General features: G+C 29.1%; 1 protein-coding gene across 4 annotated transcripts in view; it reads left to right on the top strand.

Moving 5' to 3' along the window:
• The window catches only part of LOC111039743 (LIM/homeobox protein Lhx3), a 48,852-nt gene that overhangs the window by 25,567 nt on the left and 3,637 nt on the right, over positions 1 to 19,648 (top strand). For 2 of the 4 annotated variants that reach the window (XR_002605131.1, XM_022323351.1), the window contains exons 2-4: positions 16,318 to 16,492; positions 18,166 to 18,368; positions 18,485 to 18,668. Coding sequence is in view for 1 of the 4 variants with exons in the window: in XM_022323351.1 (XP_022179043.1) it covers positions 16,318 to 16,492; positions 18,166 to 18,368; positions 18,485 to 18,668 (562 nt within the window). In the remaining 3 variants the exon portion in view is untranslated. Of the gene's footprint in view, positions 1 to 11,847; positions 12,225 to 16,317; positions 16,493 to 18,165; positions 18,369 to 18,484; positions 18,669 to 19,648 lie in introns of those variants that run through there. The other 2 variants (XR_002605133.1, XR_002605132.1) reach the window with 2 other exon arrangements.

Raw genomic sequence — 19,648 nt, 5'->3', positions numbered from 1 at the left:
TATTTATACATATCGTTTTTGGCAGAAATATGTAATATATCAAATCAACCTGCGAAGTTTTGAAAAACATTTTTTTATATTTTAAATAATGGCTGTGTACAATCACATAAAGAGGTGAATTTGACATTCATTTATGGAACACTTAAACAATTGAAATGGTATTCTAAATACAAGGCCATCTGTTATAAATCTAGGCGGGTCCAGTATAGGGTTGCTGCGAATTGGACCATTGTGTATGACTGTCGTTATTTGAATGGCTATAGTAATGATATAGTGCCGAAAAAGTGATGAATATCGATGTAGAGAATTTACACATTGGGGGAGGTAATTTAAAGAATATTATAAACTACATCCATTTGCCATTTGGAGACGGGGGGAACTCAATCACTTTACTACTTTTAAATAAGCTGTGATCTTGATTTTTATAAATATTTAATTGCTTTTCTGTTTAGAGCTAACTTAAAAATCTGTTTTTTCATAAGGATTTGATTGCTTTTGTATTATTGCACATGAGTACTGAGCACTGAGTACTAGTAGTATCGACGATTACTATGAAACATTTTATAATTGTATCGTAAATTGTTATACTATTGAAAAAAAATAGTAAATATATGTATTGTAAATAAAAACGACACTGATTTTAACATTTATTTAACTAAATGAACCTGAGTATAAACTATAATATTATATAAGTACAAACGCATATATTTATTCAATGCATTTAAACATTCTAAGGTCACAAGTGGTTATACATAAACTGTTATTGTTAGAAACAAAAGACCCCTTTGATAATGGTTCTATAAAAAAAATCACTCGAGTCTTTTGTGTATCAGTCATGAGAATCAGCGGTGGATCTAGAAATAAAACATTAGGGGATATTATAAACACCCGTCATAAATACACATTGTAATTTAACCCTATCAACTTACTCTCATGCCCGTTTTTCGATTATTCGCTTAATATTCGAAATTTGTAATTATAATATTATTGATGCAATGACGTGCACCTACCTACGTAACTATGAATTATGTCTAAAATGTAATACTGCTGTCTTTTAATCATTTTCATATGGACAATTAAAAAAAAAAATTAAAAGTGGGATGGATTTCAAAAAATATATAATCACGGACCACAGAAATCAAAATATTAAAACTACGTTAATAATAAAGTAGGTGGGTATATAATAAAATTATTACTAGTGAGAAACTACAAAGCAATGAAATAGTCAATAAATATATTTATTTAAGAAATTGTTTTATTTTGAGTGTAATTTAACGTTTATATGTTCTATTGTTTTAATGTTTTATTTTAGTTATATAATAGTCATATTTCCAAATCTACAATCATAATGTACACTACTATCAACATAAAAGTTTAATTAAAATAAGGGATTTCTATGAACTCAAAAGCAGACACCAGTGATGTGTACTTTAAGCCAAAAACGAATTTAACTTAGGTATAAATTATAATTATATTTGAATTAAGTTTGAATACATTTCCTGCATTCTAGAATATAACAATTGTATTTGATTTGGGATCGTTCGAAGAAAGTCAATTAGATTACATATAAAAAGTGTGTAATATTTTTGATGCCTTGTTGGACTGGGGGTTGTGTTTTTTTAGTAATATTCTGAGAATCAACGATTTTTTTACTGGCATGCCATAAAGAACAAACGCCCACATTGTTTTACATCTCTACGAAAATGCACGATTTCCCAGTTATATAATTTTCACGTTTCGCGATGGTACAGGCGTCGAGATAAACGTCAAAAAATTCTCTCCGCCTATTCCGACACAATTCGCAAAACGACACAACCGCCTCCGGCTATAATAATATTATCATACAGCGGTATAATCGATACTCCGGTTCTAGAACATCACCTAACGTTCCCAGATTTGCACCCTCTCGACTTTCGATCGTGTAATTATATCATACGATAATAATAATAATAATAACGAAATAATAATAATAAAAAACGAAATATTAATATAGTAACAGTAGTAGGCTGGGGTGAATTTCGATAACGGTGGGAGTCGTCGGCCGACGTTTACCGGCAGAACGCTATTGTTGTCGGGGCAGGCAGCACGTGAACCGCACGCGTTCTGCGGAACACGTCGACGAGGAATGAGAAAAAATAAAACACAAAATAAAAACCTCACATTATAATATTACGGCGGTAAACGTTTTCGAACGACCCGCCGCCTAAAAATAATACACATCCGATAAGGGCGAAACAAAAGGGAAAAAAATATGTACGCACGTATGTTGTAGGTGGCCTTGCTGTACTATAATATTATATGGTGTACGTGCCGTCGTTTTTGTGTACATTAATTTCGTAATGGACATTGGGCATGCTTAGCGTTATACGCACCGCGTTTGTATAGCCGTGCATTATTGTACGTCGCGTTTTATTAGGTCATCGCATCGCCAGTTTTTTGCCCCTCTCCCCTTTCCTCACACAGATATTGATTCCACAGAACGTTCCAAGACTTTTCAACCCACTCGGGAAAAAAAATAACCACAACGAATTTTCACGATGACTGGTCCACGTTATGGACTTCTGTTTTTGTTTTTTAAGTTTATCGTACAATATTATATATTATACTACTACCCAAGACACCGTAAAACAATACTCAATCGTGTAGTTTTGATTAATTAAATGTCGGTGATAAATATTAATAGATTGTCATAGAAAAATAAGTATAAAAATTTAAAAAATTTTCTTTCATTGTGTCTTAAAACATAATAAGTAATATCAAATGGTTTTTTAGAGAACAATCATAATTTATACGCGTTAGCTAATAGGTAGTGGAAATATAAAATATATAATTTTATGAAAGAAATGTATTCTTAAGACTAATAGATAATAAAAATGTATGGAATTTGATTCTAACTTTATTTTTTGTTTTTTTTATTGAACATAATATATTAATATGTTTTCAATTACAAGAGCTCTTAGCTTTGTGTTAAATATCAAAACCAACTTTTTGCATTAGTTATAATTCATAGAATGCTTTGATTAAATAATACATGAATTGATAAATATGAACCAAATACAAAATTATTCAGTTGGTACCTACTTTTATGATATTAAAACAACTATTTAAAAATTCAAAAATCCTGATATTAAATTATTAGCCACAATACATTTAAGTGCATTTTAGTATATATTGTTCGCCGTACACATAAATGTTATTTGTTAGTCAATTTAACAATTTGAAATGAATCAATAGAATTCAATAGCCCGTGGCATTCACTGTATGTGTTGATACTTTATTTTTATTACTGAATCATCTGTCATCATGGTTTTTTTCCGGGTGAATGTTTATTCCCCCTCCTCTCCTTGAGTTATTTGTTGAACTATATTTCGATTAGATCTTTTTCCGCAAAATAAAACATTTAAAAAAATAATAAATACTATAGATTTCTTTGGTTTAAAAATAATTTTAGATTGAAATATTAAATAGGTACCCAGATTGGAAATAATTTGTGTCTAATTAAAATTATGCATAAAGTTTATTGTAGGTACATACCTACTCGTATGGATATTCTATAATATTTAGCATTACTAATACTTGCATTCGCTTAGTTACCTACTATAGTTACCTCATTGATACACTTGGTGCCTACTGTGCACGCGGAAGAGAAATCTGAGGTACCTATTACAGAAAATATTTTAATTTTGATAGTGTATATTTGTATAGGTTTGAAATTTGAATTAATAAATAAATATCAAAGACAATTTTAATTGTATATATTTTTTAGTATACAAGATAACTTTGCACGTGAACATTATTTATTCTGTACTAATTTTATATTAAGTACACATTTTAGTCACGTGTAAAGGAGTTTATTACAAATATAAAAATTAAACTCACGGTAAGATTTCCAATAGTTAAACATGTTACATGTACCTACCTATACTATTACTACTGTTTATAAATATGAGTGCCTAAATCGCCAATAAAAAATCAACAACTCTTTCGGGAACCTCCATAAACCTTCATAAACGTCATAAATAAAAATAATATATTACATAATCAATAACCATTCCATCCCAACAAAAAAAACTTCACATATTTCCATATAATTTCAATGAGTAAATATTAAATAATATAATAATTAAATTGAATTAATTATCTCAATGTATATTGGAAGTAGAGAAGCATAGCACATTTAAATAATGTTTAGATAAGTGAACAGTAGAACATATTTTTTAAATTTAGAGATAATATTTTATCTAAATTTATACTACATTATACTCAATGCGTGATCAACAACAACCGCTTTGATGTCGCAAAACGATTTTGCGCGTGTGCTTCCCATTACTCTTTCCCTGGTTTGTGTTACGAACCACGTTCGATAATTCAATTTGGTACACCCGCCCAAGGCAGACGAGTGCTGCCGTGGCCACAGCCGTAGAAAAGCAAACCAGGGGATGGAAAAAAACAAGAGAAAGAGGAAGAATGAAGAATAACTGTTTTCGAATCACGTGCCAAACCGATCCTAAGCGCAAATAATAATTAGGTTTGATGGATATCAGCCATCGGGCACTCTTGGGGTTTAACCGTGCACGCGACCTGTCCCGGTTCCCGCGCACCACCGACAATTCCACCGAGCTTTTCTCTTGGGGATTAAACTGTGAAATTATCCTACGGTTTATATCCGCATTATAATCTTTTATCATTATGCATCATTTTCTTTTTCAACTTTTTTTTTCGATCACTTCTTTTATAGGTATACACTAATTCACTTTGTGTAAGACTTCCTGCTGGTATTATTGTTGTCGAGCACCCTCTAAAACAGCACACAAGTTTATGATTACATTTTGGTTGACCTAGATGACCATTGTAGAAACTGTGCTTTCCACATAAAAAGTTTACGGCATTAAACGAACAATATTAGTTGGGCGTTACGCCGTTACAATGGCATTAACCTTTGCTGTCTCTTTTTCTCCAATGGAGAATACAAAAACTCTCAATATTTTAGCCATAGCCTGGAATAATATTAAAAACGTTTATAACTGACTTAAACGAAAATATCTCAATCCAAGGTGTAGAATCTTAGATTATCTCTAGAATCTTAATGTCTTCAATAGTTTTCAATAATATATACATTATACTTGTATATAGGAACTTATATATTCTTTTAAACTTTTATTTTAAATAAGGGTACAGCTTGAAAAAGGTTAAATGTTTTCCTAAATGTTTTTATTGTTTTACTATCATCAAATATTTATTATTTATTATTTTTATGATATTATTATCATTTTTATCAACGTTTTAAGAACAAAAAATGTCAGATGGTGTAAGTTTCGATGAAAATGGGGATGAGATACAACTGAGATTTATTTATGAGCCAAAAAACTCACGAATTGATTTCCCATAATAAACTATGTTTGACACTATACAAATTCGGAATAGTACTGTTTTGAATGTTTGATTCAACATAATCAAATCGTAAATAAGGCTGATTCACAGTTCAACCCATTCGATCAAATTCATAGGCTAGGTGTCTTAAATAAAAAAAAGAAAGTTTTGAACTTTTATTTTTAACCTCAACTTGTTTAACACGTGATGTACACTCTAGCGTAAGTAAAATATGTATAAAGAAATACTCGATGCATAGTTAAAAATAACATGTGTACACCTACCTACTGGTCATTTATTTAAGAAAATACTGATTTTTGCTCATTACAGACTAATTCTAGACACAATTTTCTGTTAAGCTTTTTTAGAGTATTGCCTGATATATTTTTGTGGTACAAAGGTTAAGGGGATTTATGAGGGTTCAAAGATGAGAGTGAATACGCTGGCTAGAAGATTTTGCTATTCAGAAGATCATTTTCATTTGAGTCTTAGTAAAAAGTATTAATTATTAATAATTGTTGAACTTTCATGTCTGTTTAATAATTTAAGTTGTCTATAAAATAACCAAAAAATACTCATTAGGTAGGTACATACTTATTATGAGCGTACAATAATAATTAATATGATATGTAATATAGAATCTAAAATATGGAACAAATGAGAAGAACTAATCTATATAGGTAGTGATTAGATAGGCAGGGGTAATATTTATCATCGAATCATTGTTCAATTTGATTAAATTGCATATTGCACTCACTGCAGCTTGTTCTGAAACTAAGATAGGTACACTATAATACTATGTAATTGCTGAATCATTTTAAAACTATCTAAATTATACACCATACTAATCATGATGTTATAACACTGAATCAGTAAATACTCATTATTAATATTTTTGAATTTTTTTACTAAGTTTTTAGCCCAAACAATAGTTTATTTGCATTATTTTATTTAATAATAATACACGACCATTAAACGAATATTTACGATTTACCTATCAACGTTTTCACTAGAATATACTGCAATATACATAACAATAACAAGTAAATTGTATCATGTAATAATCAGATGAAACATGAAATGTATTCTCTATTTTATTTGAAATCTTAATAAGTACATTATACATCATAAAATAATAATATATTTAACCTGCTAAAAAGATTTAATTTAATTTAACAGTATTTAATTAATTAACTAGGTATCGACTATATAAAAAAAATGTTTTTCGTAATGAACGTAGGTATTTCGTGCAAAATAGTATTAGACGGTAATAAATTATTATATAGGTTAACATCTATAACGAGGGCGTTTCCTGTATATAGATTATTTATACTTAACAATGTTGATGTAACAACATTATAAAGAATGTACCAATTCATTTATAAATTATCCTACGTAATAATTTTGTGATTCGTGGTAATTAAACTTTACATGTAGGTATATTATAATTTATAAGTAATGCATTGTTGTGTATACGTGTTACTTCAGTATGATTTCGATTCGGTCGACCAAATACAAAATGAACAGGTGGCACGTTGGGTACGTGCCACAGTATACGCAAACCTAGACCCCGACCATTAATGTAATAATTTTGATAAATAATATAACAATAGTGATATAACAGGGAAAAAAATTGAAATAACAATAATAATAATAATAGTCAAATAAATAAAAACATAAGTCATCGCCGCCGCGGTCGTCATCGAGCGCATTCGGACAATCGTCATAAAAACACGTATTATAAAAAGGCAGTTTCTATAATATAAATAATGTGACTTTCGGGCGGCCATCTGTCGTATCGGTCGGTCGCAATAATAGGTTCCATACTGCAGCAGCAGCTATATACACTGCCGGTTGTATGCGCATATCCCTTTTGTCGTCGTGCCATGATAATAATAAAATATAAAATATAATTCCTCTAATGCTTCCGACAATAGCGGCGGCGAAGCACAGTGTATAATATTATGTACCTCTAACACGACAATATTGTTAAAAACTATCAGTTACCAAACGCATTAACACCCCCGATGGAGTCTGTCCTGCATTCAGCATTTTAAAATATACAGAGTGATACATTTATGTAAATGGCAGTATTAATTTTCAAACTCAATTTTTGTGGTTCTGAAAACATATGGTCTGAAATATTTATAACTAAACTAAATTATTACTAAGTAAAAATTGTAATCATGGCCAGTGTTTTTTTGTGTGTTTTAATTTGCTTAATGACTAATAAAAGGCTTTAATTTTTAATTTATTGTCTGAAGCTATTTAATAAATAATAATTTGTAATAACAATTATAAAATAGTAAAAATTAAATTATTTTAATTTTATTATTAATGTACATTTCATTGTGTTTAACACATTAACGCATTAGTAGAAAATACCAAGGAGTTGCATAGCAAAATTTGTAGTTCACTTATGCCTAATCATATTAATTTTAAACACCTACCTACCTAATGAAACTATTTACTCAATATTTATACATCAACGTATTTATAAAAAGTATTCTGCTCTGATTGACACATTAAAATTATTCGTTGATTAAAAACCTAAAACACATGATGTAAAATAATATTACAGTTTTAAAAATATAGTGATATAAATTCTTCAAACTTCATACGAATTTATATTTTCAAAAAACCCGAAAATCGGCACTTAGAAATTTAGTGTAGCCAATTAAATGGATTAACCCGTATATAATGTATCTGCTTGCAGAGTCGTTGGCCTTCCACGCAGACTCGGCGAAAAATTATTTTATTTTTTTAATTAAACCATCTCAAGTCTCAACTGGCTTACTTTCGCTAGAGTGAAAAAAGAAAATAAATAATTCGCCCGAGCGCATATTTTACTTAAATTGCAGACGGGGCCGTCTGCGTTATATAGGTAGGAATTGCCGTACGTATAATAGTACCTATAAAATGTAATACCGTAGGGCGTAGACAACGCAGGCTGCTGAAAGATATATTTGTTCGTAGGTATGCCAATTTCAGTTACCTACATAGTATTGTACATTTACCTATGTGATGAAAGTGACGACTTTTTAATTTAAGCGGGTTTTTAATAAAGTTTTTCCCGTTTTTACATGACGTTTTTTTCACAATAAAATATATTGTTCATACTATATTATTATAGGACTCACAAACACGATTTCAATAGTAATAAAGTATTGTGTATAAGAATGCCAATAAATGATGTATAATTCTTTTCCCGCACAGCACACCATATTTTTTAGGGTGAAAAAAATAATAATTTTGTCATATTATGTTTATGAGTACATATAAAATCAATAAGTTCTCAATATATATATTTATCAACTAATAAAGTTGATATTTTTCTTATCTTAAATATCAATTAATTATTCTCATCTCAATAAAAACTAAATACCAACACTCTGTTATGCTTATTAATAGTAGTTGTAGCTAATAAACCCTGCTATTAAATTTACTTAATAGAACACGTCAAAACGACATATACTATCAAGTATCAACTGAGTCTCAGACTTAATTTATTAATTGAATATGTGTCTATGGGAGAATATTATATTTTGAACCAACATTTCTTGGATAAAATAATACCTACATCAAAGTGAATAAAAAAAACAAAATTAAATATAACCAATATTTTAATATTGGGACTAATTAGACAAATTATTATTAAAACTAAATATAAAAAAACTGTAGTTTATAATTTCATCAGCAACTTGAAATAACATCATTATATTTAAACCGTTTAGTATTAGTATTTAGAGTATCATATATTTCATTACGTTATAGCCAAATATTACAAATGTAAATGTGGACCTACAATATTCAAAAATCACTTAATAATTTCAATCATATTTCTAGCTGAAAAATCAATATTTACAGTTTTTCATAAATACATATATTTGTATATCCCAACACACAGAAGAACATTTCACATTTGAACATTTTTTTTCTTCTCAAAGAAAAAAGAGAATCGTAAAAATAGATTAAATTTTAAACTGATATTATTTAGAATAAGGTTTTTTACAATGAAATATTTAAATTCAGTTTTGAAGACTTAAAATTTGATTTTTAAGTTTATCATACGTTGTATATACGTTTATGACATAAAAATTATAATGAAATTACACACTAATTTATAACCTTAACATTAAAAAATATATATACTTAAAACGAAAATAATAATTTTTTTTCTGATGTACTTTACTGTTATAATACATTTTACATGGCTATTCTGCTCCCATGGCTACTTCATTGCACGCACTTACTGAAGCCGCACGCCGCTTGCAACTAAAATTCGACACAGACTTAATTATTTCCATTATACTCTTAGATCACCCTGCAGGTATTGTTGGTGTGTCTATAATTAATTAAGATAAGAGATACAATTTTACAATTAATACAATATCAACTTAAATTAAGATATACTATTCTACTACCAGATTATTATTATCACTTGGGTATCGGCGATGCATTAAAAACGTTTGGAATTGAATTCCTTTAAGTATTTAATAGATAGTTTATTATTTTAATGTACTACAAACAAATATGTAAATGCAAGAAGTGTCTAACCCTGGTTATAACTTACAACACATGTCATATAACAATTTATAAATGATCTAAAATATCCCTACCTACTTTGTATTAATATAGTTTATATTTCAATGATATAACTTAACATCAGTATGTTTTTCTTAGACTAGAAAATAAAAATCACTTAAAAATTATAGCAGTGTATTCATTGGCTTCTCTATAGGAAATAACACGTTAATAATGATATTAACTATGCTAAATTGTATCAGCTTAAAAGTTTAAAATAAATTAATTTACAAGGAAATATAGCAATTAACGTAATCATATGTTTTTTTATTATTATGTAGACACTTTCAAGTAGTTATGAAAAAGCTAATATTCACAAAGTGTTGAAATTATTGTTAATCAATTTAAATTTGTCAATCATTCATTACATAGATAATATTTTTTACAACAATTCAAACCGATAATTCGATTTATATATATGTGTAATTATTAAGTTTTTTTTGAATTTTATTTGGTTGGAAATATTTTAATTAATGTAATACCAAAGATAAACATACAGTTTTCAATTAACTTTACGATTCTAAATATAAAAATGGATAATAATTAACTATAAACTGTATGTACCTATGTAACTAGATATACATCGATCAAAAAATATTATTAAACATTAAAACTATAGAATATTAAAAACAGATAAACATTTAAGTTTAGGTATTCAGTAATTTTTAGATGTATAAGATAGTATGTTCTTGGCCGTACATAAAAAAAATTTTAAAATGTCTCGTATTTACTAATGAGCAAATGAGTAATATATATTACTTCGTAATGGTATATTGCTTATTTTAAATAAGCACCAGCCCATTTAACATTTTAATATGACCAAAATATGGTCTGCAGTTAGATATATGTTATATTATTATATTATACCTAAGAATAAATATATTATATAATTGACAGGAAACCGTTTCGATGGAAAATAATGAAAAAAAAAGAATTTCATTTTGTACTAGAGAGTTCTCTGTTTGCTTACGAATACTCCTACCCACCTAAACATACGTCATATTATATAGAATTTCAGCAGTCACGGCTGTGGCGTTTATACGTCAAATTATAGGAACCCAGTAACCCACGACAGACAGCGGTGTATTACCCGCATCAGTATATTACTATGGTGTTGGTGTATAGGTACACCTCCTCGCACCACGACTGTACTACGGGCGGCGAGGGCGGAATACGAAAGCCCCTCGCCGAACTTCGGCTTTTTCACTATACCTTTGTACACGTTTCTCTCGCACACGCGCTTTATCTTTTACGGCTTTATAGCAGAATAAGTCCGTTTATCGGGCTTGTACATATATAATACATATATACGTTATGTACCAGACTTTGGGTGGATATCATTTTTTTCCCTCTCGTTCCTATGGCACGGCTATGCATCCTTCCTAACCTAACCTATCGCGCTATTCTTGTTTTTTCATTTCCCCCTTTTTTCCTTTTTTTTACACTCCTTAAAATCGCCTTACAAGTTGAAACTCCACTCTCCTACGGTGCGGTGCAGGTACGTACACTTGCCCCGCCTGTCCTCTGCAGACTTTTCTCGGATTACCTGTCACTGCTACCAGGCCCCGGTGGGAAAACTCGTCGAACTGGGACGACGGAAGCGGAGATGGTGGTTACGGGTCGACTGGATATGGGGAAATTCGGGGCGGTGCCCGTCGCCCGCCGACGTGTCCCTGGGTGTGGCCGGCAGTCACGAATGGCAGCGCTCGCCGCCTGGCCGGGCCCCGTTGCCGCCGCTTATCGATCCCCCTACCACCGCCGCAGGTTTTCCTCCTGCACCGCCGACCGATGTTTACGCACAAAGACTCAAGCGCACCCTATCTTTTGATCGCCGCCCCCCAACGACCCGCGGCTTTCTCGTAGGGGTGGCTGCGGCGCTTCGTCAGTGTTCACGAATCCATTGTACGCGACGTTTGTCGTTGTCGTTAATGTCGTCATCGTCGTTATTATTATTACTAATTGTCATTCCGCCGAAAAAAGTTTAGGTTTTCAATAGCTTTTACACTTAAGTTTAATTTGGTTCATTCTAAGAAGATAATTATAGTATTATTTCCACTGCCCGTCGCCGTGACTATTACATAAGAACCGCCTATTCTGCCAACTTCACGCGATGTTCCGATGACTCGTAGTATGTTTGTCTTAACGGCCAAAAATGATAGATTCGTCTTTGCACGTGAGCAATGAGGAATCGGACACTGCTGATTGGCTCCCCAACTCGTTTTTGAGATTCTTTCAACAGGATTTGAACAATATACCGGTGAAACTCTTAGGTATGTAATTTAATATAGATAAATATAGACATATGGTATAGATACCTACTAGGTATAAGCCCACCTAAATATTTTATAATTACATTAAGGTTAGGTTAGGTTAGGTTAGGCATAGGTTAGGCTCGATATGTAGATAAAAGTTTAGATGGTCTTTCACCAATATTGTCTTTTGCTTTTCTTTTTAATTCATTGTTCAATATTTTTCAATTTAATAATTTAATGTCACTGTCTTTGTAGTTGAATAAGGTAATACACGAATAGTAAATATCATAACAATAGTTAGGACTTGATGCAGTTCAGATAAACTAATATTAGAATCACCACTCAAAAACTCTAGACATCAAAATTGTTTTTTTTTTTTAGTTGGATTCAATTCGAATTCACCGCTCCTGAAAAATATATTCAAAGTACATTATTCGTTATCCATTTTTAGAGAAGTTCTTAACATTTTCAGATCATTTTATTATGCTTCAGTTCATATATTAAAACATTTTTCGAGCTTTTAGTGTTCATTAGGAAGTTCAAACAATTTTATCAAGAGATATTGTTTTCGTTAGGTATTTTTCATGCTTCCCAATTAATGTAAATAGTTCTGCACACATGAATGCGATAACAGGAACTCAAAGAAATAACAACTAAAAGGTCAGCTGGAGATACATATGATCGCATTTATTTTCAATATACATACTTTTGATTTGTTGAGCGTGCCTAAGTTTAGTACTTAATTTTTAAATTATTGTTAGCTTAGTTAAGATAAAGAAGTGTTAAAAAATATTAAAAGTTAAACCGTCATTTTTCTATCGATTGCATAGTTGTGTGCCTATGAATAAAATTTGATCATTTTTTAAAGGAATTATTATGTTGGAAAGGCATTTGAATCCGAGCCCCAATCATTTTACATACTAACTTTAATTCATTTCATTAGTTAATGACTTTCTTTTCTTGCATAATACGAGTATATAATTATTATGCGTGACAGTGTGGGCGTTAAATAGATTTTAAACTTAAGTGCAGATAAAATATTATAATATTGATATTTTATAACTTGGTAGATATATTACTTGCATTCATGTCGATAGTTTTTGTAATCCATAACTAGGTACGAAATGCAATATGTCGATTGAAGTGTAATCAGCCCTGCAAGAGTATTTTTATATGTTTGTTTTTTTTTTGTAAAATTCGAAGATACAATATACATCGTATTTGAAGATCTTTTTCATAAAATATTTTTAATGAGCTTGAACCAAATAACAAAAATTACAAATGCAATATGGATAATTAAATTAAGTCGGAATAGGATTCGCAGGTACGATAATTCGTATAAATATTAGATATCTAATATTAGAATATTACCTTCTTTGGCTGTTCAGCTGTTCACTAAACAAAAATACGCTGAAGTAAAAATAAATCCTTCAAAAAATATATATTTAAGATGAGAGTATCCTAAAAGAAAATATCTTTAAAAGAAAATTATATTTTTGTTGGTTTGGGCGATATTTGTTGTGGAGACCCAACATTATAGCACCGTCTGTCATCTGTGTGTAAAAAGGGTTGATTATTATTGACATTTAACGTTGCCCTCTAGTGCTTATATGGGCAATGAGTATATCTGATTACGTACATCAGTATTAATGAAAATAAATGTCATTCTTATTGAAAGTTAAAAGTATCGTACCAACCATCTGAATACAGATACACCGTGTTTTTCAGCATTCTTATAATTTTGAATTGTGATGTTTATAAAGAAAACTATGCAACATGTGACAAGTTAAGTATATTATGTTACTATAAGTATATGTATACCTACCTAGTATTATTAGGGCATAATTATATTATGATGTTCATAAATTCATAATCAGCTATAAACTCGATAAAATATTAATTCTAGAATCGTATAACACTTTTTCTTACTTACTGTTTGAAAAGTTCATGGTGTCACAATCAAACTGGTATAATCATTGTTTTTACTAATTGATAAACCATTCGAACCCAACAATCTGGATAAAATGAGTCTTTTTTTATCATTTTAAAATTGATCAACAAATTTAACTGAAAAATAACTTGAAATTCTTGTATCAAAGAAAAACAATTTACTGTAAAGCTTTTTAATAGAGCCTTGTCAATTATTTTAAGAGTGTTTTTAATAATTTTTATTTTGCTAACTAATACCGTTATACTTAATTATACTATAAATAAATTTATTTTTTTAAGCCTTTACGAACCATTTAGACTTTTGGCCCCCAAAACTATTTCCTTAGAGCTAATGTTATATTAATTATGTATGCATTGAATTGTGTTTAATGGTTTACTGCCAATCCATGAACTGTAGCTCTTTTATCGGTAAGCAGACGAGTGCAAACCTAACCTGCAGATCTGAATAGGACACCTGCCTCTTTGTGTGATACTATTTTTATGTAGCTAGAATGTTTCAAATAGTATTAAAAAATTGATTTTCAATTTAAAAATGTTTCAAAGTGCAATGTCCTTTAATAGTACAGTTCTACCGATCCCTTCACTTAATTATTAGCTTGCGATATATCCAAATTGTGTATGCAATAGCTACCTATTTAGTATTTACTAACAGGAGTTACTTATTGGTGGAAGAAACAACATTTTTTTTCTGTTTCTTTTACTATTCATTCTAATTTGGAAATAATGTTTATACACAAATATTTAAATTACGTCACATGCCTTGTTTCAAAAAATGTGCTAGGTGTGCTTGGCACTTTTTTTTTATCCCCAGCCTCATTTGTATTAATATTCTCACCGAAAAAAAGTATTATATAACACTCTATATATTAAAACTATAAAGGTATAGCGAAAACATTTTTTTCAGATCATAGACGGGGTGATGAATGTATTGGTTATCATTGTACAATATGTTGTAGGTAGTAGGTGTATACATATGTTATATATATATATATTTGTTAGATGACATTGGATATTCAAAAATACAATAACGATTTCTCCTAAATTGATTTTTGATATTTTGTTATAATACAATAAATATTAATCATATACAATTTAAGATACCACTTTTACTTCAAATATAATTTTCAATACACAATGAAATGTTCAATTTTTCATGAATAATTTAAGCTTTTATTTCCTTAATAAAAAATGTAATTGGTGAAATAGCTTGAACATATTATAAAAGGTTCCTCATAAGTTGGATTTATAGAAATATTTAGAAATACATAGTAACGGTTTTAGTTAATTGTTTATAGGTGATTCAAAAGTAATTATTCTAAGAAATACATGAAAATGTTGGTAACTACGTTCCAACATTACTATATAATGGAACAAGTCAATACATTATCGCCCCATATAATTAAAACCTATTTCATTAAAACAGTAGTTAAGTGTGACTTAAAATACTAAAACTACCAAATGATAATAATTTAATAAAAATAAAATAATGTTACTGAATATTGATAGTAATTTATAAAATAACATTGAGAATTTGTTGAGAATGTCAAAGCAAATCAACATTTCCTAAGGCTTTCTTTTCAGAAGACATTATAATAAATGATGAGCTAAACCAGTATTCTATGATCAAATTTAAAAACTACAGTTGAGTACAATAAAGATGTAAAATCTGCTATCCCTTAATTATAGATTATCTGATCTTTTGAATGAAAATCCCGAGCCACGTCGTACAAACACTACAAACCTCTGCTATCCTACAGAGATGTAGACCAGTAGGCTAGTCCGCTCCTGGATATTAATTTGACTTATAAGTTGATAAAAACCTAAATAATTTAATAAATTGATTTAGCGATTATTATAAAATAAATGCGATGTTTTTGAAAAAAATATTCAACTTATTGTATAGTAATAGAAAAATAAATTATTAATAATAGGTAAGTAATAATGCAAATAAAATATAAATACTATAAGATCCCACATTTTAGTCAGTAAAAACATTATTTATTCATACGTTAATTGTATATTGTAATTCGTCTTGATATCAATGATTTTTAAGTAAACAATAATATTAATTATAATGTACAACTTTGCATTCATTTACAAACGTATTACTTGTGGAATGTGTGTAAACGTTAGTAATATATTTAAATTAATTATTTTACAGCTAGTATACCAAAGTGTGGTGGCTGTCAAGAATTAATACTAGACAGATTTATATTAAAAGTATTGGAACGCACTTGGCACGCTCGCTGCTTAAAGTGTAACGAGTGTGGAGCTACACTAGCCGACAAGTGTTTTGCCAGAAACGGAATGCTGTTTTGTAAAGACGACTTCTTTAAGTGAGTACAGTTTATGTAAGCGATACAATCAGTAGACATAAATAACTTAAGTATCTAATTATAAAAAAAGAGATGTTTACCCGAAAATGAAATTAATAATTATTTTACAGTCGACCTTTTTTTTTACATTACAACACATATATACATTATCTTCAATATTTTATAATATTTATAATATTTTATTCGCACATACTGATGACATTTTTCTTTGATCTTTCAGTTCGATAAGATTGTTTCACTTTAAATTGAAGAATATTAAATCTTAATACAAATCTTTTGACAAATATATAAATGATTTAAATGTTAACAGATTGGATATTTTTTCATTGAAAAATAACTTGCTTATAAACACAAGAAACTTAGAAGTGTATAATATAACATATTATAATAATTTCACACAACATTGATTCATAACAATGTATTTTATGTTAGCTGCAACAAAACTACGACTGAAACCTAATATATATATTATTTAGTGTCATTTTATATATAACATTATATGCAATATTTGTAATGTATTTTGAAAGATAGGTTATAAAATTACATTTATTTTTGAAATGTTTTATCGGGAATTTAAACTTATATGGCATCACATCAAAACCACGAAAGTCAAAATAGCTAAAAGACAATTAGCGAATGTTCAAAACAGCTAAAGTATATTTTTTTTAAATTAATATTATAATACGTGTTTAGTCATACATCAAATTAAATTTAAAAATTAAACAATTTAATATACAAAATTAAAAAACTATATATAAATTAATTTTTACCACGACATTTTTCAACCTCCGCTCATCTCCAGTATGAAACTTCGCCATTTTCACCATTCTTCAGTTACAAAAACCCATTATATTTTACAAATAGTTTATTTTTTGTGAAATTAAATGTACGATATTTATAAACGACCTAACTGTGAAACTATATAACACACGAATGCAACACTTTATACTTATATGTTGAGAGAGTGAGAGACTAAACGATCCACGGCTTAACTAGGCTGTCGCTGTAGAATATTGTGCTCGTATCTAATCTATTATTATACCTCGTCCGTCCAGAATATTGGATAACCCACCTAAAAAACTGATTGAGATTATCTGTTTCTTCATAACTTATAAGTTATACTATTACGACAGATGAATAATAACAATAATAATTTTCAAATAATATACCATAGCTGTTTTGAACATTCGCTATTTTTGGTTTCGCGGTTATGCCTTTATTTTTTTGTTTTCTCAGCAGTTTCTATAAAAGTAAAAATATGTAAAAATAAGTCTATGGCGAAAATTTTTAGCAATGATTTGTGAAAAAGATTGGCGTTTCAATAGATTTGTTTTAAATTAATGATAGATGGAAATAAATGTAATATTTTGAATCATTTTCAGTAATTTTTTTTTTAATTCTGTGAGTTTAAAGCAGTGGTCAAACAATTTAAATTTTTTTACAAAAATTGTTCAGCTCAATTCAGTTGCTTTCCATTTTTCTGTTTAAAATGAAAGGATTGACTGATGCTAACAATAATAGCTTATAATCTAATACTTATAAAGCTTTCTATGATTTTAAGAAGAAAAATAATTATCAGTTACTTACCTAATATTAACAAAAACGTGTATTACTAATTAGGTACATTTTTAAAAATAAAATTTGGTTAGAGACTAATTTTTGGTGTTTGCCAGAAGGTACGGGACAAAATGCGCCGGTTGCGATTTGGGAATCCCGCCCACACAGATAGTTCGGAGGGCACAAGATCTCGTCTACCACCTACAATGTTTTGCATGTGTTATGTGTGGGCGTACATTGAATACTGGGGATGAATTTTATTTGATGGAAGATCGGAAATTAGTATGCAAACCTGATTACGAAGCAGCGAAAACTAAAGGTCTGTTTCAAACTTCAATATGATTCCTAGCATTTTTATGGTATTCCAAATTATGCTAAAAATGTGAGGTTTTTTATCACCGTTGATACGCATTTAATAGTAAAGGATATTTTTAGAAGGTGGATGCCTAGACGGAGATCAACCAAATAAACGTCCAAGAACGACTATTACAGCTAAACAGTTGGAGACATTAAAAATGGCATACAATAACAGTCCAAAACCAGCTAGACATGTCAGAGAGCAACTAAGTCAAGACACTGGATTAGACATGAGGGTAGTCCAAGTTTGGTTTCAAAACAGGTGAATTATATTTTTTCAGTTTGTTATATTAATACAAATGTATGCTAAACAAAAGATTAATTTTATTTAGCACACATTATTTTTTCTTAAACATTTTAAAACTTCGTATTATGTATACTTTTCTATTAAATATATTACCAAGATTCCAATATCTTATTGTATTTCACATTTATACTCCTATCAATTAAAAATATTTAATTCATTGCAAGTTATTAACTCTAAATTATTTTCAATTAAAAATGTCCTTTATTTGAATGTATCAATCGTATCGTTTGATTACCAAATAATTTTCTTTAATTTTAAATATTTAATAAATTTACACCGAATCTACTCCGAAGTCCACCCTCTCCAACACTCGTTTATTACAATCATTATGTTATTATGAGTTTAATTAATTGAACAAATGGTAATATGTGACAAGCATATCTTTAAATAATGAACTAATTAACATTTATACACTTAAACAGTGTACAGTGTAATTTAAACTTACATAAACTGAAAATTTTGTAAAAATACCAAGTACCTTTTAATAATGTAAAAACATTTAATGTATGCTATAATCCGTAAAACAAACATTTAAAATAAGTACGGATAATAGACATATCGAATGGGAAAGTAATATTTATTTAATATTGGAGATGGTAGGTACTTGCCTTCCGACTTAGTTAAAAGTTATTTAACTAAATATGTATCACTGTTTTCAAAATAATGTTACGATATAATGTTGTGGGTATTATTATACAATCATCTTTTTTTATAAGTAGGTCTGTTGATGGATATTTACAAGTTCAAAGAATTTCCGGAGTACTTATGTTTTTTTTTTGACAAGGCGCTGTAATAGCTTAATATTTATTGTAATAGTGATAAAAACTGTAATGTTTAAAATAAAATCATGAGTTTATTAGAAAAACAAATACATGTTGGAACACAGTTTTATGATTATTTTTTTAAATTCATATATTGACAAATTATTATTCCTA

Source organism: Myzus persicae, unplaced genomic scaffold, assembly GCF_001856785.1.
Source record: "Myzus persicae strain clone G006 unplaced genomic scaffold, MPER_G0061.0, whole genome shotgun sequence".
Taxonomy (NCBI): domain Eukaryota; kingdom Metazoa; phylum Arthropoda; class Insecta; order Hemiptera; family Aphididae; genus Myzus; species Myzus persicae.
The sequence above is the reverse complement of the archived record's forward strand: the minus strand, read 5'-3'. Positions and strand labels throughout refer to the sequence as shown.